Below are 26670 nucleotides of genomic sequence, written 5' to 3'. Positions count from 1 at the left end.
GCCAGCCCTCGTGTGCTGCAGAGGTGTTTCTAACATCACTTTTTAAAAAAATAATTATTTTTTTTAGATTTATTTACTGAATTTTATGTGCACTGAATGTTTTGCCTGCATGCATTTATGTGTGCCATGCTTGTTCCTGGTGACTTCAGAGTTCAGAAGAGGGCATTTGATGCCCTGGAACTGGAGTTATGGGTGGTTTTGAGCCACCATGTGGGTGCTGGGAATCAAACCTTCGTCCTCTGGAAGAACAAGCGCTCTTAACCACTCAGCCAGCTCTTCGGCACCCTCTACCATCACTTTTGATCGTGCTGTTTCTCATACTTAGGATGTCTTCTTCCACCCCCATGAATTCTTCCTTTCCTTGCGGACTATATTCCAGACTTTCTAAGTCCCCCTTCCTGCATGCTTTCCTCCCTGCAAAGCTCACTGGATTCATGCAACCACCTGCTTCCTAGAAACTGTTTATGAATATTTATGAACTGACTTTCTAATATTTCAAAAATACTTCTAAGAAACTTTGGGACTTAATCCCATTTAATGAGTGTTCCCTCATTAAATCAGAAGGTTTAGCATTTTTCATTGCAATACCTAAATTACATAATTATTAAAGATAACACTTTTAAGCTACTTATCTCACATTCTGAGAACTATTGACTATAACGATGGTAGACCCCAGAACTGCTGGTTTTCCTAACAGTCCGTCATTTGGGAGACATTTGTTTTAGACAACTGAATTCTTACATGAGGAGGGCACCGGAAGCTTCCCCCCGGGATACTGGGAGACGCTCTTACGAAAACGGCTCTGCGTTTTAACACAGTTAGTCCACAAACTCTGTGTTGGCTACTGCCCTGCAGGTGTCTGGTTCATTCATTGTTCCTGCATTTCTCTCTGTAACACACACACACACACACACACACACACACACACACACACACACACCTCTTCCTTTCCCTTTTCTTTGGCTACTTACATCTTGGAAAGAACTTAAAGACAACCTATTCAGTAATTTAATTTAACAAAACAATGAAATAATGAGCTTCAGATCACTCTATAGAAAACTTTCAAAACATTTGGGGTCAAACCCCAAATCTCTGTCATTAAAGAAGCTAGACACTTAACACATCACCACCTAGCTCTTCAGTTTCATTTCCCTTTCCCAAACTTCCATCTTCCACCAAATCCCTCTGTCTCACCACCAGAGAACTTCCCCAGATCCTCAGCACCAAAGCGTCTCCTTGTCACTAACCAATTCCCCAGTGCCACTTCGTCTGAATCCCACGACTTCTCATCTTTCTTGGTGATTTCACTGTTTATTCTGGTTTTCCTCTTAGCCAACACCACACCTGTCGAAACCACACAAGCCCTTTCTTTTAAACTCCTCCATTACCGTCAGAAAGCTCACATAGGACAGTTAAGCCCATGATGGCCGCTACTGCAAAGACCTGCGTTTTTTCCACATGGGTGGGGAGGGACGAACAGAAGCCCCTTCTACCTCTTGTGTTTGATATAGATAAATGTGCTGAGAGAGAAGGTAGTGTGTCTTGCAGATAAGTAATTTCTCAAGACATATGGCCAAGCAATAAGTATCCCTACAAACTGAGCAGGAGATGTATCCCAGCTCATTGACTTCTGTCTTGACTGGAAGAATTAAGAGTCGTGCTCCAGGGGGAAGTAACCATGAATGCAGGCCTGTCCTTCCAACGTGCTAAGGGGTCAAAGGAGAAGACTGGACAGAAACACACCAGCAAACCAACACAACACACGTAGGCTCAGGAGTTAGCTTTGTTGGTAAAGTGCATGCCTTGCACACTCGAGGACCCGAGTTTGAGGCACACACTCCATGTTAAAAGGCAGAGGGAGGTGGCACACACTTGTAACCCTAGTGCTCATGAGAAACAGGTGGATTCCTAAGGCTTGCTGGTCAGCCACTCAGCCGACTCGGTGAGCACCAGGCCAGCCAAAGTCACACAAAACAAAGCAGACAGAACCTGAGGAATGTCATCTGAGGTTGGCTTCTGACCCACCACACATACACACACACACACACACACACACACACACACACACACACACACAGAGAGAGAGAGAGACAGAGACATACAGATATATAGACAGAGACATACAGACACACACAGAGAAATACACACAGAGACACAGACACACATACAGAGAGAAAGACAGACAGAGAGACACGCAGATAAACACAAATACATAGACAGAGAGACACACACAGGACACAGACACACATTCTCTCTCTCTCTCTCTCTCTCTCTCTCTCTCTCTCTCTCTCTCTCTCTCTCTCTCTTTCTCTCATTACAGACTATTACAGCACGTATGTACATTCTCCAGACCTTAGCTCCACAACCAACAGGGAAATGATTTAGAGCACATTGCTTAGACCCTGCACTTGGCTTCTTTACCGGTCATGGCAGAATAACTGAAACACCAGTCTCACAGAGATGCCATGAGGATTGAATACGTCAACACTCATTAAAAACAACCACCACCACAGCAGGGCAGTGCTCGGTGCACTGGGCACTGTACAGATATGTATGAACAGGCCTTGGGTTTGAACCATGTTGCTCGGTGTCTGTAGACCCCCGAGTCCTAGAGATATTGTGATAGTTTCCATCCACACCACATACACTCTGTTTCCTAACATGGCCAAAATATTCCAAAATCTGTAAAACTTTTCTTTTCAGTGTGAACCACAGTTACACAGTTAAAACTCCTCTGTTCCTAAGTGTTTTGGATGAAGGAGCCTCCATCTAGATTCGCTTCCCTTGGTTGCTCTCTCTTGCCTCCAGGCTGCCTTAATTTTCCAGGTACTTTCTGGGCCCCTCTGCTGGCCATTCCTTCCACGGAGGGGCTTCCCTCGATTCTCTTCTTCACCACACTCACATTCACTTTCATGGTGAAGTGGTCAGGCGGCTTTAGACCATTTCCTCCTGCAGAGTCTCTCAAATGTCTATCAGCCCGGAACAAAAGCCCGAATCCCTGATTCAGGCCTCGTCCTGTGAGCGCAAGACCTACACTCTGCACGGATGTCTGAAAGGATCTTAAACTGAACGTGTCTGAATCCAAACTCCTGACCCTCCCCGTAGCGCCTCCCCTTTAGGCTTCCTGATCTCGTTAATAATATTCCCCCCTTACCCTGCTCCTCTCACCATCAATACACATTTTATCATTGCTTCACACACACCTCCTTTTTGAGGGAGGGCATCACTCTCTGCTCAGCTGGGATTGATCTCTATGCTGTCCTCCTGCCTCAGCCACCCAAGTACTAGGTTTATAGTCCTGAGCCTGGAAAGTCCCTTCAACATTGACAGTCTGGCAATCACCTCCAACAATGCTCTGGCCCCTGTGAATGCTCCCACGTCCCAGAATGCCCCCTTATGTTTCTGCTTCTGCACTCATCTTACTCAGCGTCCTCCTACAGCAGCAGGAGAGACAGCCTAAAAGACAGACGTGTCAATATTTGGTTCAAACCCGTCCAGTCACTCCTCACCTCAGAAACACCAAAGTTCTTACAATTACATGGCCCTACCTAACCTGAGTGGGCCATCCGTCCAATGGCTACCTGACCTCATGTCCTTCTACCTCCCCCGCCCCGACTCTTCACCTTCTGTCTGGTGACATGTCTCAGCTATCAGGCTGTCCCTTCCTTACTTTGCAGCTCTGCTCCAAAGCATGTGGTCCCTCACACGCCTTTGAAAATCACAGGCTACACCTGCTCGGCATCTATTTTGCTTCCTTGCTACATTTTTTAGTACAAGACTGATCTCCTAGGTCCTGCTGGTGTTGTTTGCCCTGTCAGAACACTCATTTTCTCACTGCTATGGGAATTTAAGCCCTGTGAGTGGGAGTTTACATCTTATCCCTTCACTGCCGCCTCCTGGTCGCACAGTGAGGGCCTTGCACACAGTGGGCGTCCTGTAGCGATTGGCAGCTTGGATGGGGATACTGGCTATTTGGCAACTCTTACCTAAGACAGTCATCACGGTCTTCATTAGCTTCATGGGAGCCCTCCGGCGGCTGATGGAGCCACTCGTGTGTGGAGACAACACGTTGGTTTTCCTCTTGACGTACATGTAGATGCGCACATACACCACCACCATGATGAAGAAGGCCAAGAGGTTTGACACGGTCCAGAAAATGAGGTAACTCCTGCTGTAAATGGGGGCCAGGGAAGAGCAGGCAGAGATGTTGCAGATGCAATTCCAGCCCAGTGTGGGGACCGCCCCCATGAAGATGGCAATGGCCCACACCAACAGAATGAGCAGCGTCACCCTCTTTTTGGTCAAGTTGCTGTGGACCCGCATCCTCATGATTGACATGTGCCTTTCCACCGCAATAACCAGCAAGTTGGCCAGAGAGGCAGTCAGGCTTGCGTCCAGGAGCCCCTGTCGGAGAAACCAGCGGTTGACAGTCAAAGTTTTGGACACGGGGCCGGTGTTAAACATCAGAAATACGTAGGCGATTCCAGCAAAGAAGTCTGCGGCAGCTAAGTTAGCCAGCAGGTAGTAGAAGGGAAAGTGGAACTTCCTGTTTGTGATCACTGCTGCAATGACCAGGGAGTTAGAAAAAAAGATAAAGAGGCAGAAAAATGTCCCGACACACAAGACGATGACAAGCTTCGTCCCCGTCCACTCGTCGGCCGTGTCCGCGTTACTCTTGTTGTAAAAGAAGTCCATCCGCTTGTCGTAGTGACACTCATTCATCGTGGAGAAGAGCTGCACATCCTGGGAAGGAAGGAGAAGAAGACAGACGTCACTCAGTGACACCAGGACACCCCTCCTCCAGGGGACTCCTTTCAGTCTCCTGGGTCTCACCGTAAAACGCCCCTGTGCCTGTACATTCCCTCCTGACTCCTACCACAGTGCATCGCCTGTGTGCAAGCTGTTCCCCAGGGTCAGCTGAAAGTTCAGGGAGGGGCGCCTGTGTCTCCTTTACTCACACCAGAATCCAGAGGCTCTGCCTGCTCACGAAGGGTCATCCAACAGCTGCCTAATAAATGAACGGACGATCAAGGAGGCATCAATATGTCAAACGTGCTGTCTTATAACTTCCACTCGGCACCAGTGACAGCAACAACATAGCACAAATCATTAATGAGTGTTTTCTGCTGGGAGCATCCAGGCCATTCCTTATTCATGAGTTCTGTTCAGTAATCAAAAGCAGGCTTGTAATGCCAGGCATATTCTTGCCAAGATAATGCTATTGAATTACTCTGCCAGGGCCAAATGCCTCCTCCAAGAGATCACTTTCCACACCTCCAACTCCAATCTCGATCGCTCTATCAGCATCATTTAGTTTCAGGCTACAGTTACAATCACTTATTAAGCATATGGTGTAGGGAGGGAGACTTTGGTCTCACACCCCTCCCTGACCTTCTTGTTCACTTCTTCCTCATAGTCACCCATTCTAATGGTACCAATGCAAATATGTACGCTCGGTTTTCCATTCCAACCACTTCAAGTCGGTCACTTCCCAGGAGACTCTCCAACCCACGGGTGATTGAGGACAAGGCCTTTACAGGTGCCATTGACATGTAGGGTTTGTGCAGATATCCAACCCAATGCAAAAACTAGACTCACTTAGCAAGTGAAGGCAAGTCCTCAAGACTTGTGTGGAAGGGGACACCGAACTGTGGTATCAGGCTTGCAGGGATGACACTGGTCCCTCTCAATAGGAGACTGAGTATGACATTTCAAAAACCAATGGAGTTGAAGCCAAGATTCTAACTTCCGGCTGGAAGGGTTATCAAATCCCCTACAAAAAAACAAGGCTGGGGTTTATTCACTGAACCACAGGCTCAGCAGACCTGAGAGTTGAGCTGTCTATCTTTTGGAATGAAGTCTGTGTAACAGGGAAAATATAGAAGAAATCCCAAATTTTGAAACTTCCTGTAGATTCTGGAATCTGATACCACACCGGAGTAGAGATTATCAGCCTAGACAATGATTTTAAGTAGTATAAAGCACAGCTCTATCTTAGTCTGCTTCTCAATTTATATTTTAATTGTATAATAATATCTTAAAGTAAATTAAATATTTGCTTTGTCATTGTGAGATAAAATGCTCACTTGATATACTTAAACAAATTTCGTAATTTTAACAGCTTTTTTACATCCTGTTATATGTCCTACTTAACTAACGCCTAGATTTGGACACTGAGGTTTTTCCCAGTGTTTGACCTTTATAAGCAATTAATCTTTATATACATGGCCAACTATAGGAGTAATTCCGTTTTTCAGAATGAGGTAGAGGATATCACTGTGTCTGACTGTTTCTATAGATTATGTCAAACTGCTTGAAAGTGATTGTATTTCTAAGTCTACCAGCACTATAGGAAGGTTTAAAGAAAATATTAATTAGTGGAATTCAATTAATTACTCAAGGAGAAAATTAAGTGTTCAACGATGCTAAAATTATATACCGATTCAGGACAACCTGAGGAGCTCACTCTGTGAATGGTCTGCTGTGTGATCCCAAATCAATCTGGACCTCACTGTGGAGGCAGCATCATTCTGCCTCATCAGTGGACTTCACCCCATGAAAGACCGTTCGGGATTCTCTTCCATCATTTCACCGTTTGAGAAATGACAACAAAGCCCCATTTATAAATCAGACTCAGCCTTCCCCAGACACCACATCTGATGGTGCCTCGATTGTAGATCTTGGTCTTCCCAACTCCAGAATTGGAAGAAATCAACTCTGTGTACAGACCTAGTTCAAGTTACTTTGGTTCTAGCCACAGGAATTGACCCAAATGCCACATGAGAACTTTTAATGATACAATTACACTGTCCTTTTGCTAATTAAAAATGATTTACGTATTTTGTTTTGTTATAGACTCTAGATAGCTAAGAAAATCATTTTTCTAATTTAAATGTAATCCTGAGTGATTTATTAGAAATATTATGTAGCATGTTAGAATTCAGGTGTTTTTAAAGTTTGTTGTTTTTTTTTCTTATTTTTTAAAGAGATGTTAGATTTTTAGTTTGGGTTGTTAAATTTGGTCAACTCTGTGATTGTGTGAGGCTCTAAGGCCTTGATAATTGATACTTCAAAAATCTTCAAATTCTACTTTTCTTCCATAAGAATTAAGCTGTATATTCCTGAATTTTTTTTTGAAAAATTGTTATGAGACCAAGGAGTCATTTTTTGTCTTAAAAAATGTTGAGCTGTCACAGGGAAACTATGATTAGCAAAACTTTCGCTAAGCAGATCTCTTCCCCTGCACAAGATTCTACATCTGGGAGAAACAGAATGAGAGTAACACAGTTCATACCATGAGTTAGTTTAAAGCAAACAAAACAAAACAAAACAAAAAAATCAATATGGATTATCAAGCAGTAAGTGCAAATCATGCCAGGAAGTTGTGTAGCCCTGGCTGTCCTGGAACTCATGCTGCAGAGCAGGCTGACTTCAAACTCAGAGATCTGCCTGCCTCTGCTTTCCAAGTGCTGGGATTAAAGTCGTGGGCCACCACCGCCCGGTGTTGAAAGACTTTTAAACAAGAGTTCATGGATTCTGTGTCCATTCTGTTTTTAGTTGTACATCAATTGAAAAATCAGCTTCAGGTTCAAAGGCAAAGCCTGGGAGACCTGCGTGTACTCAGTTGACCTGCACCAGCTCAGCTCACTTGAGGTTTTTCCACGGAGAACAAACTTGCGGTGATTTTTGTCTAAAAACCACACACCCCTAAGACTTTCCACACTGACAGCTAATGCAGCTGGACCCAGCCCTCAGCAATTCGCCCATGAGACTTCCTGCCACCTCACCCTGTCTTCTACATTTGCTACCAAGCTTACTGATGGTTCCCAGGGCAGATATGTTACTGTAATTTCTAAGCTGGAAATCACCAAAAATCCTAGCCAGTTTATAACTAATGACCAACTTAGCATTTCTTGACCTCTCTCAGCCCTCACAACATGAATCTGTGATTTCAAAGAAAAATTAATGTGTCATTTCACTCCTAGCCTACAGTGTTCTCTGCAAGGTACTGCTGAGCAATTCAACTTGCCATCACTTTGGACGTGTGAGGGCCACTTTTCAGCACTTGTGCAGATACCTTGTAGACCATTCAATGCCTAGGCTTTTCTTCCATGTTGATACAGAAACACTGGTGTCCAACTCCCATCCCAGACCATCCTGCTCCAACAGAGCAAGGACCTGTCTATTATGCTCACCCTGATAGTGGTGGATTTGATAAACGAACAAGTGACCTTTGCCCTCTGCTATGTCCCACTCCCCTAAAACGAAAAGTCCGGAGTTAAGCAGCTTTGCGGACTTACACAACAGGCACTAAGCAAAACCGGGGAGTTTCATCACTTATTAACTCCGTGTTCCCAGTGAGTTAATCTCTCCACTCCAGTCTAATTTAATTACTAATATTAAGTGTGCACCCCGGGCCAAGTGCTAGACTAAGCATTTTACATGGATCACTTCATTTCATCTTCCCAACAGTGATGTGCTGCCATTTTGCAGAAGAGGGAACACAAGCGCCTGTGAAGGCCACAAGGCCGAGAGGCAGTTGACTCTATTCGGGTAGCTACCCCATAAACCCACTCTGCACTGTGCTTCCCCTCCTCAGGCAAAGCCAACACCAGGCAGAACTGTGAACTCTAGAGAGATGTTTGGCAATGGCCACATTACTGAAAACCAGATGATTTGATCAAATCTCGTTCAAAGACTGCCCCGCAGTATAAAACACAGATGGACACTCTAAACAGCCTTTGGTCCCCTCATTCCCCTTTTAAAATAGCCCGAGGTGGCGGGAAGACCTTTCTTTCCCCTGGAAATGTTCAGTTTTTACAGTGCATGTGAAGCAGTACAGTCACACTGACGTGCTGACTCTTAACTTCTCCCACATCTGGGCAGATGTTTGTGTTTATACTGAAGGTTTCAGAGGGTTTAGTAGTTCTGACCCAGACACAGGAGATGCTAAACCTTAGAGTGATGACCACAACTTCGAACTCCAGTAATGTAAGACTTCATAAAATGGTGGTTTGGGAAGTCTATATGCGGAACCCAAATGAAAACCTGATGAGCAAAGCGTTCATTTACATTCTCCCCAACTTGTTTCTCTGAAGAAAAAAAGATAATCAGGCACCTTGGAATGTGGAAACAATTATGGAAATGAAGTCATCAGAAAACCACTCAAGTGGCTTTTATTTCTAGCCACATCTTCAGAGACGAGTCCCTGCCTGGCTTTTCAGTGACTTGCCCCTCTTCCAGAAGGACACGGGGTGCAGAGAAGAGTGATGGCTGCTGTCTGTATTTTCTCTTGCTGTGGTCCACGAACACAGCACAACCCTCTCCCAGTCAGAAACCTCATCTCGGTGGGAGTCAATCTCAGTTTAGCTGCTGACTCGGGAATGCCTGCATAGGTTGTCAGCGAACAAACTGGGTTCAATAATTCATGTTAATGGCAAAGAAGGACAGCAAGAATGATTTAAAAGCACCTGTAATCCCTGGAGTTCACTTTAGCCATTACCGTCTAAGCCTCTGCACCTTCTATTCCATCTCTGCATCCTCCTCTTTCCTCACGTACCCCCAGGACTCATATTTCTGCCTCATTCCTGCGCAAACATCACTCCATCAGGCATCTCTTCCTCGTGGCCCTCTAAGGGGAAACAGCCAACAGGCTGCACTCGGGCTATCTACCCTGCTCTGTGATTTGCACCATCTGACAATCTAGTTGGGGTCCTGGATGCTTCTCTCCAGCAAGAAGCTACATTTAGGAAGGCATGCATTTTGTGTTGTTATGACACACCCCTGGACCCTGGAAGAATGCCCAACACACACATGGTCTCCGTAGATGCTTATTAAATACAAACTTAAGTGAAGAACCCTAAGACACCCATGCCTCATGACTCTAACCTTCTAACCACACTGACCCTTATCACTTTCTTCCCCCACATCATGCTCTCTAATTTGAGTGTCACAACTCATTCATTTTCCTGGCTTAACTTGGCACCCAATCCCGCAGGCAGAGGTGTGAGGATGGTGTCTGCTGCTCTTGAATGCGGCTTCACCAGAGCAGACAAGTTCCGGGTGGTCTGAGGAGCAATCCCACCGCAGAAGCTCCCTGTGAGGGCAGACCTCAGAGAGGAGGGTCCTCTTTGAACCTAACTTCAAAAGAGAAAGAGCCAGTTGTCAAAGCTGGACCAATCGAAATCACACCACAAAGTCGGGTGGAATTGCTTATCCAATATACACCATGCACATCCAGGGCTGAGTTCTGAATAAAACAGTCGGAATGAAGTGAAGGGTCTCCCCAGCAGACAAATTCCTCCTGAATCACACGATATTCTACTGTTAAGAAGGGAAGCTCGAGGTCCAGTCCTTGCAGTGCTACCTAGCGAGCTCCTTCAATGACTTCCTGTCCAAATGCAGACACAGACATGGAGAAAGCCATGACTCTTCAGTTGAGAAACTGAGCAAACGTTATTTCAGTCAGATGACCAAAGTCAATGTCAGCAGTCGGAAGCCCTGTTGATCGTCTAACTCCTGAAACCATGTGTTAGAAATAACAATTTACTCCAAGATCTTCTGAAGCAGCCCCACACTCTGCTCATCTTGTAAAACAAAAAAACAACAATGAAAAAAAAAAAAACAGCAGAGAAATCTCAAGCAGAAAAGACCCTGTGCCACTGTCATAGCTAAGAGGCTTGACAACTGAACAGAGTGTATGTGGTGGTATTGTGTTTCCCAATATGTTGTGCACACAAATAAACTTGTCTGGGGTCAGAGAAGAGAACAGCCACTAGATATAGAGGCCAGAAAATGGTGGCACACGCCTTTAATCCTAGCATTCCAGAGGCAGAGATTCATCTGAATCTCTGTGAGTTCAAAGCCACACTGGAAACAGCCAGGCATGGTGACACAGGCCTTTAATCCCAGGAAGTGATGGCAGGAAGCAGAAAAGTATATAAGGCGTGAGGATCAGGAACTAGAGCCTGGTTAAGCTTTAGGCTTTCGAGAAGCAGTTCAGCTGAAATTCATTCTGGATGAGGACTCAGAGGCTTCCAGTCTGAGGAAACAGGATCAGCTGAGGAACTGGCGAGGTGAGGTGGCTGTGGCTTGTTCTGCTTCTCTGACCTCTCAGTGTTCACCCAAATACCTGGCCCCAGGTTTGTTTTTATTTAATAAGACCACTCAGAAATTCATCTACAAGTGTATATCCTGAAGGCTGAGGAGAGCTGAACAAAACTAGCGTTTGAATGGTAACAATGTGTCTGTGTCGGTTCACTAATTATAGCAAATGTATCCACAAACTTAGGATTTGACAATGGCAGCTACTGTGCAGGGGGATACAAACCAGGAAGTTCACTGTGCGCTCCACTTTTCCACAAATTTAAATGGCACTACACCTAAATATTTTTAAAAATTAGAGACAAGGGGTAGGTTACCAACTCCATTACATTTATGATAACTTCAAAATAAATTGGTAGCGCCTACTTTACCCTTGCCATGGTAAAATAAACAGGGAAGTAGCGATTTGCTACAGCTTACACATAAGCCGATCTTGGTAATGGGATAACAGATGCCACCGATAATCTTCTATAAAGCTGGTGTGCATTTACTTCAGGGGTGCCTGCCTCATTATAGACATCCACCTTTTCTCTCCAGAAGGCTGAACACCTCACCTCTGTTATTAAGAATGAATCTTCAACTAGGTCCCCTAAAATTACTCAGATGCGGAGCCTGTGTTCCTCACCAGCAGCTCCCCACCCCCACCCCGCTATCTTCTGCACAGACAGTAAGGTTCCCAGGGAGGGGCCACACAGAGGACCAGCAAATGCTCACTTGGTGTGACTGGGGAAATCCCCAATAAAATGAGACACTGGAGCCAAAGGGAATGACTCAGTGAAGAGCTTGCAAGCATAGAGTTTGATTCCAGAACTCCTGTAGTAATAAAACTGTCAGGTGTAGTGGTACCGCTTGTAATCCCAGTGCCAGGGAGGAGGGAGCAGGAAGATCCTTGGTACTCACCGGCCACCGAGCCTGGCTTAAGGGCTTAGCTCCAGGCTAATAAGAGACCTGTCTCCCCTAAGAGGTAGAGGACACTAAGGATGACACTGGCGTTTATCCTCTGGCCTTCACATGTGTCCCCCCACCCCACCCCCGCCCAGAAATTGACATCCCGAGTCATCACTAACTGGGAGATGGTGGTATTCAGACAAACTGCAGGCCAGGCTCAGGAGAATAAACGGGTTATTGTGTTAGATCACACTGCGAAGACCTTTAGGCAGGGAGGGCAGCAGGAGACAGGTCAGCAAGTTCACCTACCGCCATCTCTCCCTAGGGAGTGGGTGGACTTATAGCGTGCGGTATACACCACAGCTTCTACCCTTGGACTTGTTTAATAAACAGCTGTAATCAAAGGCATTGTTTCCCGGATGTTCCTGAGGGCTCAAGACTGTCTTAAGCCCCTTGATTAAACAGGAAGGCAGCGGTGGAAACACAGTAGAGAGAGAATAACACATGGTTTTTATGCGATCAACAAATTCCCTGACTTCGTTTATCCAAATGTAAAGTAATTCTTTAATAGTGTTTACTTCATTATAAAATTGTAATCCACGTCTAATTCACAGAGCTAAGGAGATACATTTTGACCTTTGACCCTCATCAAAAAATGCTAGCCAAATGTTTAAAATTAGTATTATTTATATATAAATTCCTATGACAATCTTTAGATCACTGTATAAGCACATTTCAGTAGCTTTACTGTTCAAAGGAGTTGAGGATACAAACGTTAAAAGTGTAGACAGTCATGTGGAAGGAAATCATTTGAAGAAATCGTGTCTATAAAAGGTATCTTGAAAAGTTTCACGTTGCTGCCTTAACATTCTGCAACAGGAAACCTTGTGGTCCAAACTTTTTTGTTGTTATCTAGCTGTACACCACATTCCTTCCTGTGGCCTGTCTCTAGTCCCCAGAAGAGTGCTTGGGAGTCCCTTGCTCTGCAGGGCTTGTCCTAAACCGTCTCCCACAGGGTCCAGTGGCAGGTCACTGGTGGACTGCAGAGACTGTTTCTTGCTTCTGCAGGGCATGCCCACCTGAGCTCACCCTCAGTCTCCGCATAGAAAGGAAAATGTCAAGGCCATGCCCTGCTGTGGGAAACAGTCCTGACTGATGCTTCAGATCCCAGAGAAGGGCCTGGGAGTGAACTCACCCCGACGGGGAAGCTCCCGCTCCACATCCTTCTTGCCTCCTTCCCAACTCGTGCCTGCCCTGGCAACAAGGCACGGTTGGGCTGTAGGAGATGGAGGGAGGTGGCCATGCTGACTTCCTGCCGCCTTCTTCCCAGGTTGCTGTGAGTGTGCTGGCTCAGTCGCTACTGGGCAGCCCTCTCATGGGGTGCTCTTGCCTTCTCCTGCTTCTTAGCTGGTGCCTGGGGAGGGAGTGTTAACTATCCCTTGCTGTTTCTGGGTCAGAGACGCCATATCATTTCTTGCCAGTTCCCATGAGTTCCTTCTCTGCCAATGCTCCTTTGACTACCATTACCACGTTTCCTGTGCACACACGCATGTGGCAGCTGATGGACAACCTCAAGGGTCAGCCCCAGAAACACCATCTACCTCCTTTAAGGGGAGATCTCTTCTTGGCCTGGAACTTACCAATTAAACTGGGATGGGTGGCCAGTGATTCCCGAGGGTTTCTTTTGTCTGCCTCCCTGGTGCTGGGCCAGTGCTTGGATTACAAGGACATGCCACTATGCACATTTTCATGTGGAGTCTTGGGGCAGAACTCAGATCCTTATGCTTGCAAGGCAAGCTCCTTTACCGACTGCACCATCTCTGCAACCCAGAGTGTTGATTCTCCTACAGTGGCTTTTTAGTTTCTAGATCCAGACTCTCTTAAGCTGTGTGTCAAGAACTCCTTAGATACTACACAGTGTAATCATTTTCTGCCCATGTGTCTGCCTTTACCATCAGATTGTGTTTTAGGACATGAATGTTATCTGTGTCCTTAATGCCCAGTACAGTGTCAAGTAGTAGATGTTCAACAAATGCTTAGTTGTGATGTGTGTGTCTGCTGGTTTATTGGAGGAGAGAAGATGGAAGCCTAATGATTCTGTGGTGAATGATGCCTAAGTATCACATAATTAGAAGACCTACAGGTCATTATTTAAAAGACTGGCTGAGAAATACACAGCGCACTTGCTAAGGCCTTCAATATACTCCACTAAATATTCACTTGTCTAACCCCATGTCTGAATTTGTCATAAGCAGAGCTGGTGTCCTTACGCCTCCCACTTTTTAGAAATACAAACATAGAATCTGGTTGGTAATGGGCACATACTTTTTAATGTACTCAATTTGAAAAATTCCAAAGTCCTGTTTCTAGCCCTCCTTTCCTGGGCTGAAGCTGACAATGGATGGTCACTACTTGGCGTTCCCGTCCTTGACCTGTGACTGGACTCCCCTGGGTTTCCCACATTGTGCTCCATGTTATCTCTTCTGTTCTTCCATCAGCATTGAACTAGAGGCCGTCTTGGACTGATTCTTAGTTCTCTTCTTTTCCTTCTGCACTCTCTTCCATTAAGAGCATTGGCTATGCTTTCAGAGGACCTGAGTTGAATTCCCAGCACCCACACTGTGGTTCACAACCATCTGTAACTCCAGTTCCAGAAGATCTGATAACCTGCTCTGACGTCTGTGGGTGTTACACATGGTATACAGAGACATATGGTGTGTGTGGTGAACAGACATGCACGCAGGCAAAACACCCACAAATGTAAAATAAAACAAATAATAATAATTTTAAAAAGTTTATTGCTCAAATGAAATCTACTATGCAGATACCAGTTTGTCTTGATCATCAGCTTAACGGGGTTTAGAACCTCCTGGGAGAGACACTTTCAGACATGGCTATAAGTGTCCCAATTGTGACAGGACTCCATGACTTTGGACTTGCCCTTGTCTAGCAATCTGGCATAACCTTGTGGATTCTAACGTAGTTTCCAACCTGGGTGTTTGCTTTCTGGACTTCTTCTGAGAATGGATCTCAGCTTCTCACTTGAACTTCTCATTATTAACCTCACCGCACAATGTGCTCCTAACTGCCAGGCTTCCCTAAAGGTTTAGCAGGACCCTATTCTCCACTTCTAAGGAGCTGAGCTCTACATAATGTGACACTGACCTCACAGACATTTGTAACTCATCTGCCCATAACTATAGATTACTCTGTGAATTCTCTTGCAATTGGCTCTTTGAATTATTATTTAGCTTTAGCTAAGTATTAAGTTGTTTTTCTTAATACTTAATGCTTTGTTTTTCTTTCTTGCAAGTGTGTGTGGTGTATGTGTTTGTGTGCAGGTGCATGTACATGCAGACAATCTAGAGTATCATTCCTCAGGAATCTCTCCACATATTGTTTCAAACAGGGACTCTCATTGGCCTAGAAGTCTGCCAAATAGGCAAGGCTAGCTGGACAGTGAGCTCCAGGGACCCACGTGTCTCCATCCCCTGTCTTACCATGTACACAGTGCTACACCTGACTTTTTAAGTGGGTTCTGGGATCAAACTCAGGTCTTCATGAATGCAAACACTTTATCTCCCCAGTCTATGCTTTTTTCTTGCAATGCTTATAGCCTTGTATCCCATCCCCTAAATATCTTGATGCTCCATATTCCAGCTTCCTAGCAGCCGAGGTGGCCATATAGAATAAATGAAATGTGCTCTGCACAATCAGCCCTAAAACACTGAGCATCCATGTGTTCCTTTATGTTCTTCCTCACCTGTTTGCCCAGCAGTAAACAGAGAAGCAAGGAGAAAGCCCTGGAACAGCACAGATGAACACAGCCATGGACTAGTGTCCATTATAAAGGAAATGATAAATACAGAAGTTAAGAATAAATACTTAGAAACTGTTACAGCAATTTGACATTGCCACAAGATAAAAATGCAGGAGGAGTGGAGCTGTCTCTGAAAATATACTGATCTTCTGCAGAAACACTTTCTTTTCTTTATTCTTCTTAATATATTTATTGGTGCCTGAACCCAGTGCCCTGCAAATGCTAGGCAAGCACATTACCTCCTTTTCCCAAGCAGATTTGATAAGCAATGTCCCAGCGCATACCTCATAAAAAGGAAGAAAGGACACTTGGAGTCTGAACTCACCACAGTACTGAATGGCCTTGAACAAGACAGAAAGATAGGCTTCTGTTTTATTCAAGTCACTGCACTTGTGACATCCTTGCCTGTGGCTCCTGGTGAAGGATTAGAAAGAACCAGAGCTTGAGGAAGTATTCGCTGCTCCTTGTAGCTTTTAGTAATGCACTACCAGAGACAGATGATCTCAGGTGAGAAGTATAAGCAAAGGTAGAAAGGAACAGAAAGTGTCTAGAAACTGAGGGCCTCAGAGCATCGGAAAGCATAACTGCTTCTCTAACCTCAAAGAGTGGAGTTTTCATGAAGCACTTATGGTCATTCCCAAGGCCTCTCAGATGCTCCAGTGGGATGAGGGGCGGAGAGCTTGTAATAGGTGAGAGTCAAGGTGCATCCTCTCTCCCCTGTCTGCATCTCAGAAAACATCCAAGTAGATGCTGAAGGAAAGATGGGAGAGATGGGGTAAGCATGAGAGCCAGAAAACAGGAACACTTGAGAAACTGATCCAGAATGGAGTTCACACGTGGTAACTAGCTTATAGAATTCACTAGAAGCTAAAGGAACACAGGCATTGTATTGGAAAGGAAGCCATGGCTTGACCTGAAAAGGCTCCTGTCTGTCCTTTGTCATGGACCCCACATCTCCCAACTCACTGTAGAGGCACTCACAGAGCATCATGGTCCGACTCTGGAAGGCCAGCTTCACAGTTCACTCCACTGCTGGGAGATCTCCTAATTCCTGCTCAGTATTTGCAGGTCCTGTCCCTGAGTGTTCTGAGCTGTAATCAGTTTCTCTCAGTTCTCCTCCTCCATGGTATGGCAGGTTCATCAGCCAAAACAAGAAAGGGGGGAACATTTTCGCACTGGTGTTTGAAGTAGACTAGAGAAGGGGTGGCCAGTGCTACAGCCTAACAACACATCAGGGACGGAGGGTGAAAAGCCAGCTGCCGAACCTTCGCCAGAGGTGGAATCCTCCTCCAGAATGACTCTACCCAACACCTCCTGGTAGGCCACTGCCCCTTCCTTCCTTTCTAAAACTGGCATGATCTTTAAAATCATACAGGTGCTGGGCGGTGGTGGCGCACGCCTTTAATCCCAGCACTCGGGAGGCAGAGGCAGGCGGATCTCTGTGAGTTCGAGGCCAGCCTGGGCTACCAAGTGAGTTCCAGGAAAGGTGCAAAGCTACACAGAGAAACCCTGTCTCGAAAAACCAATATATATATATATATATATATATATATATATATATATATATATATATATATATATATATATCATACAGGCTCACTAACAGGACCAAATCAAAGCAATGCTTCCAGCACGCAGCACAAAAGTCCACCCCCAAGAGGATCAGGGGTGCCCTTCCTGAGAGTTCAGTGCAGTACAGGACTGCAGTTCTGGGGTTTTAACTGTGATCTAACACCTCAATGTAAGGAGGAATGATGACAGCATCATCCTGTAACTATGCTAAAACAGCGGAGTCCAGGGAAGACATTGCCTGGCCTGAGTGCAGGCTCAGCGCCAGCATCCAGGCTCAGACCTGCCACTTCACTCTTCCACTGCCCCAAGCACAGCAAGGGGGGAGAAGAGAGGAACACAGCACAGAGGATACAGGACTCAGGTCCAGGGTCTGAACGCTGGCTGATGAAAGCTATGCTGAGTGGTGATGAGTGACCACCATACTTTGTGGGAGAAACTAAAACCTCTCCTCTGGATGAGAACACGCTACGCTGTCTCGGCATCTCTGTTCAGCATCCTACCCAGAGCTAGCAGGCAAGAGAAAGCCATCGAGGCATCGAGACCAGAAAGGAGGAAGTAAAACTGCCTTTGTTCACAGATGACAGGATCTTTTGTGTAGAGAACACTACTGATTCAAAGAGTCTCAGAACGAATAAAGTCATTCTGTCAGGTTACAAAACAGGGGTCAGCGACACAACACCAACTCTATTTCTACACCCTCACAACGAACAACCCACAACAGAAAGTAAGAAAGCAATGACAGACATGATATCATCAAAACAGAGCAAAACACCAGGTAATAAGCTCAACTAAGGACACGAAAGACTTGGACACGAAAGACTTGAACACGGAAGACTAAAATAGAATGCTGATGACAGAAATCAAAGAAAACAAACACAAAAAAGTGGGAAAACACACTCAGATTCATGGAGCAGAGACTTAAAATTGCTAAAATGTTCCAGACCACTCAACGTGATCTACAGATTCAATGCAGGAAAAAAAAATGTCCTGAAACTCATGAAATTGCCAAATGTCTAAATGATCTTAGGAAAGACCAAAGCTAGAGAAGTCACACGTTCTGATTTCAAACTATACCACAAAGCTACAGCAACTAAAAAGGTATAGCACTGGCAAAAGTCAGCTGTATAGACCAATGCAGCAGAAGAGGGGTCCAGAAATAAGCGTATGTATAAACAGTCAACTGATGTTTGAGAGCGTGACTAGAATATAAAGCAGAGAATATAAAGCAGAGAAAAGGTCGTCTTTGACAAATTCATTTTGCCAATGAGCATGGCCTCTGGAACTATTCAGCCTCTTGGAAGTCTTGCTTATCAATTAGAAAGCCACCTAGTTTCTTTGTGCCTTAATTTGCCCATCTGCAAAATGGAGAGAATAAGAAAGCCTTCTGCCTAAGACTGTTGGGGGATTCGATGTGTTTAGAACATTCTCACACACTGCTGTCATCAGCAGGACCTATGCAAGGCTGACCTCTTGAAGTCAGTTCCTTTGGTTATAGAAAGGAGACAAAATGGAGCATAGGCTGTTGGGATGAAGTGAATGTCATGGTGATGCAATGTCCTGGTTCCCTTCTAAGTCTAGAAAACTCAGGTAGTCACGTGATCCCTAGGCTGGCTGTGGGGGTGAGGGGTGGGTCCAAGAGAGGTTATTAGGGAAGAAAACAAAGGAATCCGTTTCCTCTGATGGGGTAGGCCATCAGAACAGCCGCCCCCAAGCCAAGGTTTCCTCTCCTCCCGACTTTGTTCAGAGCCCCGTTGAGACTTTCTCACCACCAATGAAAACACAGAGTTCCAGGTGAACAGGGAAGAAGGGACTCTGCCGCCACTGGCCTGGAACTCTGATGTTTAGCCTTCTATCTGCAGACAGTTCCAAACTCACAGTGAGCCGATTTAGGATTTATTTTTACTTTATGATGATGTAAAAGTGATGCCTGTTCCATGGAAAATAAGTTTCAAATTCTGAATTTTGATATTTTTTCCTAGTCTAGTACTATGTAGTGTGATGGTGCATGGTGGGTGGGGCATATCAAAGGCATTTCAACCTGTGACACTTTCCAGGTACTTCCAGGTTATCAGGACAAAAAAGTCAAGCTTTTGCTGACCCATTCTGTCATGGCATTGGAGCCGTTTATCAGAATGCAATATCTTCCAGCTTTCCGTGACTTTCCATCTGATCACGTGGGGAGATGTCAGTGCAGAGGGAACAGACTACAAATTACACTCTGACCAAGCTCCCCACTTTCTGGCCCAAGGCTCTTTACACTGCACTAACTCTCAAATTCTCTTCTTTTAGCCAATTTTCTGCTCATCTAAGAAAGGGAATACACAGAATTTGTTCTCTATAATGATGAGATTGCCTTCCACAAGCTTTTACTGACTCCAGAAGAAATATCATCTGATTGCAATTAAAAATACCAATAACAAATAAATGCATCTTTCCTTCAAAATCTTGACTAAAGTTTATTGGGGTAAAAGCTCATGAGACAAGATGAAAATGTCAAAATTAAATAAAACACATTATAGAAAAACAGCAATAACTAGTCAGCTTCCCTGCTTCAGAGCGTGCTCGGAAGAGAAGCGGCGAAGTCTCCTTCTGCTCAGCAGAACAAATGATTAACTTTTCCAAGGCTAGAGACTTCAGCTATCTGGCGAGCCTAAATCAGGGTAGAAGTGAACTGGGACAGACCCGCGGACAACTGGTGGAAATGTAACTTTCTGGTTTCTTTAGCTTTCCTCCTGGTTAATCTGCACTTGTAGAGAGCTGCATGCATGTGATGGGCACATTCCACTGGACTCCAAGAGACCACCGGCTCCATACTGATTCTTCTCTTCCCTGCCCAGTTAAAGCCTCTCACTGTTCAGGATAAAGGGGAAAGTGAGTGAGTGAGAGAGAGAGAGAGAGAGAGAGAGAGAGAGAGAGAGAGAGAGAGATCCAAAGACATTTATAAGGCTATAAAATTGCCTCAGAAAGCTTGTAATATAGGGCAGTGGGAGCCAGCTCGGGATAATTCAGTCCTCCTCCAGAGAAAGCCTGAGAGATTTAGAGACACTGGCCGTGGCTGAGAATGCAGCATCACAGCGCACGCAGGCCGTGCCCAGAGGCGTGGGCTATGGTTGACAGCCATGGAGCTACGAGCTAGATCGAAGAATCTGAAGCCAACACAGGGATTCAGAATTGTAGGAACCAGGAAAGGAGACAACACAGAGTAGTCATGGAAGGGGCCTTCATGGCGAGGAGACTAGTTACTCCGAGCAAACAAGAATAAATCCTCATGATAGCGGGAACTGACTCTCTAGTGGCCAGAGAAGCTTTGCCCACATACACAAAGAGGAAAGAAAAGAAAGTCTCCATGGGTGTAACATTAAAGCTGTCGTTTTATAGCACAAGGCCTAGTATTGAGAAGTGTGTGTGCGTGCGTGTGCGTGTGCGTGTGTGTGTGTGTGTGTGTGTGTGTGTATTTCCCAGCTCTATCTTCTGAGAGCTATAGAAACAATCACACCAAGGCAACAACGGGGCATATAAGCTTCCCATACGTTATGTCTTCACACTGTTCTCATGTTGTACATTACATCGCCAGACTCAATCACCTCGACATAAATGGAACTTCGTACCTTCCCATTTCCATGTCCGCCCACCCTATAGTGTATTACCGAGGGCTATCTCAATAATATGGCAAGGTGTAGTGGTAATTTGCTAAGAAGGCAGATTTTTAGATACCCTTCACACACACAACTATATGAGATGGAAATATATGTCTGCTTAACTGTAGAAATCATTTTATGTTATATATGTGTATTGAGATAAATATATCAAAACATCACATCAAATCCCTTAACTATACAGTTTTAAAAGGAGAAAATGACATTATCTACTAAAAGAAAGGATGAACTAGTTTAGAGAAAGTACAAGATGAGCCTGGAATATATTGTGGCAAAAAAAAAAAGAAAGGAAAGAAAAAGGAAGGAAGGAAGGCTCAAAAAATGATGAAACACAAGAGCAAGCATCACAGAATTTCCAGTGAGTGTAATCTGAGCATCAAAATGAACGCAAACCTAAGATTTCAACACTGAATACAAGGGGTCTCGTGAGTGTTCCCCACTGTAAGTGAGCACGAGAGAGTGCAGGAGAATGCCAACTTATACGTGGAGGAGTGCTGGAAATCCCAAATCACCCTTGGCAACCTTCACAGACATGGTTGACTCTTGCAGAAGTCATCAATGCATGTCAACTCTCACAACGGAGGTTCAGTGAGGAACACACACTCACGTTGTCTAGAATCCTTCCCTACAAATAGTAATAAACCCAAAAATGAAAATGTAGTGATTTTAGGTGGAGCAACCTGACAGACACCAACACAACCAAGTGATCAAGGTCACTATCCCAGAGATGAGATGGGATGGTTGCATGAACCCTTGCTGTGAGAAACTGAGAATGGAGTGTTATTCTGCAGTGGTTCAGCTGGTAGTCAAGACTTGAGTTTTGAAGAGTTGCCAAGGGTTTGCCTTAAAGTTTCATTCATAAAATATGATCACTGCCTCTACGAAGACTTGGAAGGCCTTTGGACAAACCTGCATGCTTATTCAGGGTTGTCTGACCCCCAACCCAGCCCTGCCACAAACCAAGCCGTCCCTTTATAACTCCGCAAGTCAGCACATTGCTGAGTCAAAGCCAAGGCTGGAACACCTCCTCCCGCCCAGCCTAGTGTCCCAGGAACAACAAAGACACATGATGAGCAGTTAGGGGGCCTGATTAGCAATCTTAGGAGGGATAAGGGTGGCTGTCCTTGTGGAAAACAGCCTGTCACGTCTGATGAGGGGAGACAGGGCTTATGAGAATAAGGTGACATCAGGGGTCAAGGACAGAAGTGGAGTTGAAAGCTATAGGCCAACAGGACAAATTAGGGGACAGGATCTACACAGCCAAACCAGGAGGGGTGGGGGAAGAAGAGGATGGGGCCTGGAGGACCATGATGAGGAGGTGGCTACAGCCTTGGGGCCTTTCCCTCAGGTGGAACTACTCTCTGGTCTTTCTGACTGAAAGACCTAAGCTGCCAGGGATCAAGGTTGAGTCATGCAGTCACTCTGCAGAGGGAGCCTTAAAATCTCAAGTCATTAGGAAGTCGCAGGGCAGAGAGGATGGTGTAGGGGCCCAGTACCATGTCTAGCATGACTAACAACTGCTGTTCCCACTCTCTTCCTGGCCTTAACTAGCTCTTGGGTTTTATGCACCAAGAACCGAGGTGAAAGACGATTTTTAACTTTAAAGCTTGGAACTTTGCTCTGTGCCTGGCATGCTGTTTAGTAATCTTCGTCAGCAATTAACTTCCTGGTCCTCACAGAGCAGCTCCTTAAGCTCTGCTTCTAATTTCCTCCCTGCAGTCTAGTATGACCTCGAAGACAGGAGAGAGACCTATGGAGAGAGGGCAATGATGTCCACTTGGTCCTCAAGACACCCACATGGAATTTCTGACACTCACGTAACCAGTGCTGAGTGAATCTGCCCTGGACAGTTCATACCTGGATGCCCCAGATGTCCACATCTGGATGCCCTACCTCTTTAATTCCTACCATTTATAAGGCCCCTTCCAGATTACAAAGCTCATATACAGGACTTAAAGGGACCTATCACTAACCCATGCAGGTAACTGAGAAAAGATTTGCAATCCCCGTCATATAAATCATCAAATCAACTAAAACAAATGACAAGTAATGTATGTAAGGTCGCAGATCCCACAGAGATAGAGCTGTGATGAGAAACTGGACTCTCATATTCCAACCACTTCTGGCCCATCCCTTACAAAGCACAAGCTCTAAACTCGTGGTTCTCAACCTTCCTAATGCTGTGACCCTTCAAAACAGTTCCTCATGTTGTGGTGACCCCCCCACCCCCGACCATAAAATTATTTCATTACTATTTTCTAATTGCAATTTCGCCACTGTTATGAACCGTAATGTAAATATCTGTTTTCTGTTGGTGTTAGGTGACCCCTGTGAAAAGGTCATTCGACCCCCAGGTTGAGAACCAGTGCTTTAGGCGATTATGGGGACAATTCCCTGTCTTCACCACCTCCTCTCACACACATGACAGAACTGAACGTCTCTACCTACACACAAAATCCAGGCTGAGGATGCTGCCGCATCAACACCAGAGAGGAGAATGCTCACTGCCGGCACAGTGTGAGACGGACGGGAAATGCCTATGGTAGATGTGAAGTGTCCCCCACAGACACTGCTTTGGGGGGTTGCTGTGACAAGGCTTCGCTGGAGGAAGAGTGTTTCTGAGGAGGGAGGGCCCTTGAGGTTAAAAGCCATGTTTCCTTTCCCCTGTCTGCGTCCTGACCTCCCCCAGATGTGAGCAAGCAGCCTTCTGCTCCAGATCCCTCCACTGTAACGGGATGTGCCTTCAAATCATGAAACAACGTAAGTCTTTCCTCCCTTAAGCAGCTTCAAGTCAAGATGGTGGTCACAGCGGTGAAAAGAGAAACCAACCCAAGGTCCATGTCCAGGAATGGGGCAGCATATAAAAGAAGTGTGTGTGTGCTTAAGACACCTGCAGTTGGAGTCTCTGCACATGTTCACTGGGACGATGGACCACGGTGGCCAGGTCTACATGAATGTCAGGACATATGTTCAGGAGGGAAAAGCCAAGCACCATTTTGGTACTTCCTGTATTTGAGGGACCCTCCTGTTTTCTCTTTTAATCTTGGGAGATGAATGTAATCTTCAGTTTTACAGATGAGAAAACTAAGGCCCAGGGAAGTCAAACAATGTGCCTACGGTCACGAAGCCGGCTAGAGTAAAGGCTGGGCTGGCTATCAAGTCTGTTCCTCCCTTTACGCCACATTAATAATAATGCCCTGAGTCTGGCCCGGGCCATTTAGAAGCTTACAATCAGACTTAACCACTTTGTTGAGTATAATCACAAGCGAGAAAGCATTTGAACTAATGTATATACCAAGGAGGGTGGCTAATGGGTCATCTGAGTTATAGCAATTCATACTGGAGTTATAGTAATTTCCCCTTGCCCCAGCCTAAAGAAATAAGAGGCTGGCTTAAGTTATGGCTTCTGACCCTCAGGAGAGGGCTGGGGAGCTTAGGGAGAAGCAACACACCCACCCTTAGGCATGAGTGCTCAACTTTTAGAGAATTAGCATTATTTGCTACCTGGCTCTTATACTGTGTGTGCATACCGTCAATGCCTGTGTATTTTTGAAGAGAGAGAGAGAGAGAAAGAGAGAGAGACAGAGACACAGAGACGAGAGGCAGAGACAGACCAAAATTAACACATTGTAGCATCTCAAGTTCAGATGAAGTTACATGAAAAATCATTGCATATTTTAATATTTTTCATTCATAAAAACATGTGCAAATCAGTTATTTTTATAAGATGTATAAAACAGCCAAGCCAAAACAGATCTGATCTGATATAAAGATCTGTAATTGCTGAATGCATTTGGTAAGATTTAGAAGAGTGTTACTTATCACTAGACTAAAGAAAGCATCACGGTTTTGAATACTGAAGGATAAAAAAATATATTAATGGGAAAAAATTTCTGAACAATCAATTTCACCGGCTATATGGTAGTACTGTGCAAGTATTGTCCCCGTGCTTAAATGTTCAGGGTCACAGGGTCTCGAGACATAGGGCCCACCTAACTGGCGGGGTTTGCTGGCTGGATGTTTCAAAATGGCCCAGTTTGCTTAGGCAAACTGGATTAACTGAGCCAAGCCTGTTCTGACTGCATCATTCCTGGGGGAGCAGGGACAGGAGTCCCAGCCCCCGGTTCCCTGAGCTCACTGAAACCATCACACAGGTTTGAACCCAAACCTCACTGTTAGCAGGACTGACAACTATTGGCAGAGAGTAAACCCAAGAACTCTCTTTAGCAATTCAGGCGCTCTGCATTAAGGGAAGGCTGGGCATGTACGCAATGGTCACCCGTTTGCAAAGAGGATTTTGATTTATAAACTACAAGGAGGAACCCTGAGAAGTTGAGTCTTTTACTGTGAATGTGACATTCCAAAATCAAGAGTTAGTCAGGACAAAACTGACGCACCGACAAGCAAATTATGAGGGGAGGATTTGGGGGAAATCATTCCATTTACAAAATGACCTCTAAGTGCTTTGGAGGGCCATTTCCACAATCATGTTAATAAGACTAAACTGTTCGCAATATTCAGTCAGTCCTCAAATCACAAGCCTGAGAAAATTCTAAGCCGTTTCTGATAGTGGCAACTTGCACAGAGAAGGCCGTGAAGAAACTGCTACAAAAACAAAGCACTTTTGTCCCCCGTGGTGAGTGGGGATCCCTCACAACTGGTCGGAGCCGGTCAGAGTAACTATTTTCCAAATCTTGAGAGTTTTTACCAACAGTCAGACCACCACACCAAGGAAACTGCAAGGTGAAAAATGTCACCTCCCAGGACTCCCTGGGAGAACCCATTTCCCATCACCAGACAGACTCCGCGGAGTTTGGAAAGAAGCGCCCCTGCAAAGCGCGGCGTGATGGAGCTGGGTGTCCCTGCGCCCGTCCCACCAGCCCACAACCAAGGCGGATGCAGCCGGGCTTTTGCATCTGCATTGATTTTTTGCTCTTGAGAAACACGAAGTGGGAAAGGGCAAGGTACGCCGCACTTAGAGGGGAAAGTTGCGTCCCCGGCGTGTGAAGAGGATTGGAGACCAAAGAACCCCGAAAAAGCCCCTGCCGGGAACCCCCATCCCGATCCGCACACCGCACTCACCGCTCTCGCTCGCCCACGCCGCCGAGCCCAGGAGCCGAGTGTCCAGAGGCTGCCGCATGCCCTCGGGGGAGCTCGACGGGGCGACCGGGCTCCGGCCAGCCAGCGGCGGAGGACGCGAGGCAGGCAGAGCCGAGCGCCTGCTCTCCAGCGTCCGCCGCGACGCGCCTGGAGTCCCGGGCAACTTCGCCAGGGGGTGGAGGTGGAGCGGCGGCCCGGTCCCGCCCGGCCGGCCGGGTGCGTCTGCAAGTTCCCACGGGAGAGCGCCCCCAGCCGGCCAGGCTCGGATCGGCGGCCCAGGGAGGTGGTCTGCAGAAGCTTGGCTAGGGACCTAGTGCCCATGGGGGTGGCCGGCTTGGAGAGGCCACCTAAGGCTTCCTAAAGAGCCAGTAGCAACTGAGGGAGCCTTACCTCGGAGGGATCCCGGGACTGAAACGCACTGCTCTGACCCTCTCTCCTCTATGAGGAGAGATACCTGTTTGAGGTGGCTCCTGGGAAGCGTTTCCCAAAGCCACCACCTGTGGGAGGCAGGCTCACTGCCAGGACCAGACC

At 45.9% G+C, this 26670-nt stretch overlaps 1 protein-coding gene across 1 annotated transcript in view; it reads right to left on the bottom strand.

The window, feature by feature from the left end:
- The window catches only part of Lpar3 (lysophosphatidic acid receptor 3), a 67204-nt gene extending 40913 nt beyond the window's left edge, over window positions 1-26291 (bottom strand). Inside the window, exons 1-2 of the mRNA XM_059266397.1 lie at window positions 26122-26291; window positions 3987-4743 (exon numbers count right to left, since the gene is read on the bottom strand). Of these exons, the coding sequence (XP_059122380.1) occupies window positions 3987-4722 (736 nt within the window). The 5' untranslated portion in view covers window positions 4723-4743; window positions 26122-26291. The remainder of the gene's footprint in view (window positions 1-3986; window positions 4744-26121) is intronic.
- Between the last annotated feature and the right edge of the window lie 379 nt (window positions 26292-26670).

The sequence above is a fragment of the Peromyscus eremicus genome, chromosome 6, assembly GCF_949786415.1.
Source record: "Peromyscus eremicus chromosome 6, PerEre_H2_v1, whole genome shotgun sequence".
NCBI classification, from domain to species: domain Eukaryota; kingdom Metazoa; phylum Chordata; class Mammalia; order Rodentia; family Cricetidae; genus Peromyscus; species Peromyscus eremicus.
The sequence above is the reverse complement of the archived record's forward strand: the minus strand, read 5'-3'. Positions and strand labels throughout refer to the sequence as shown.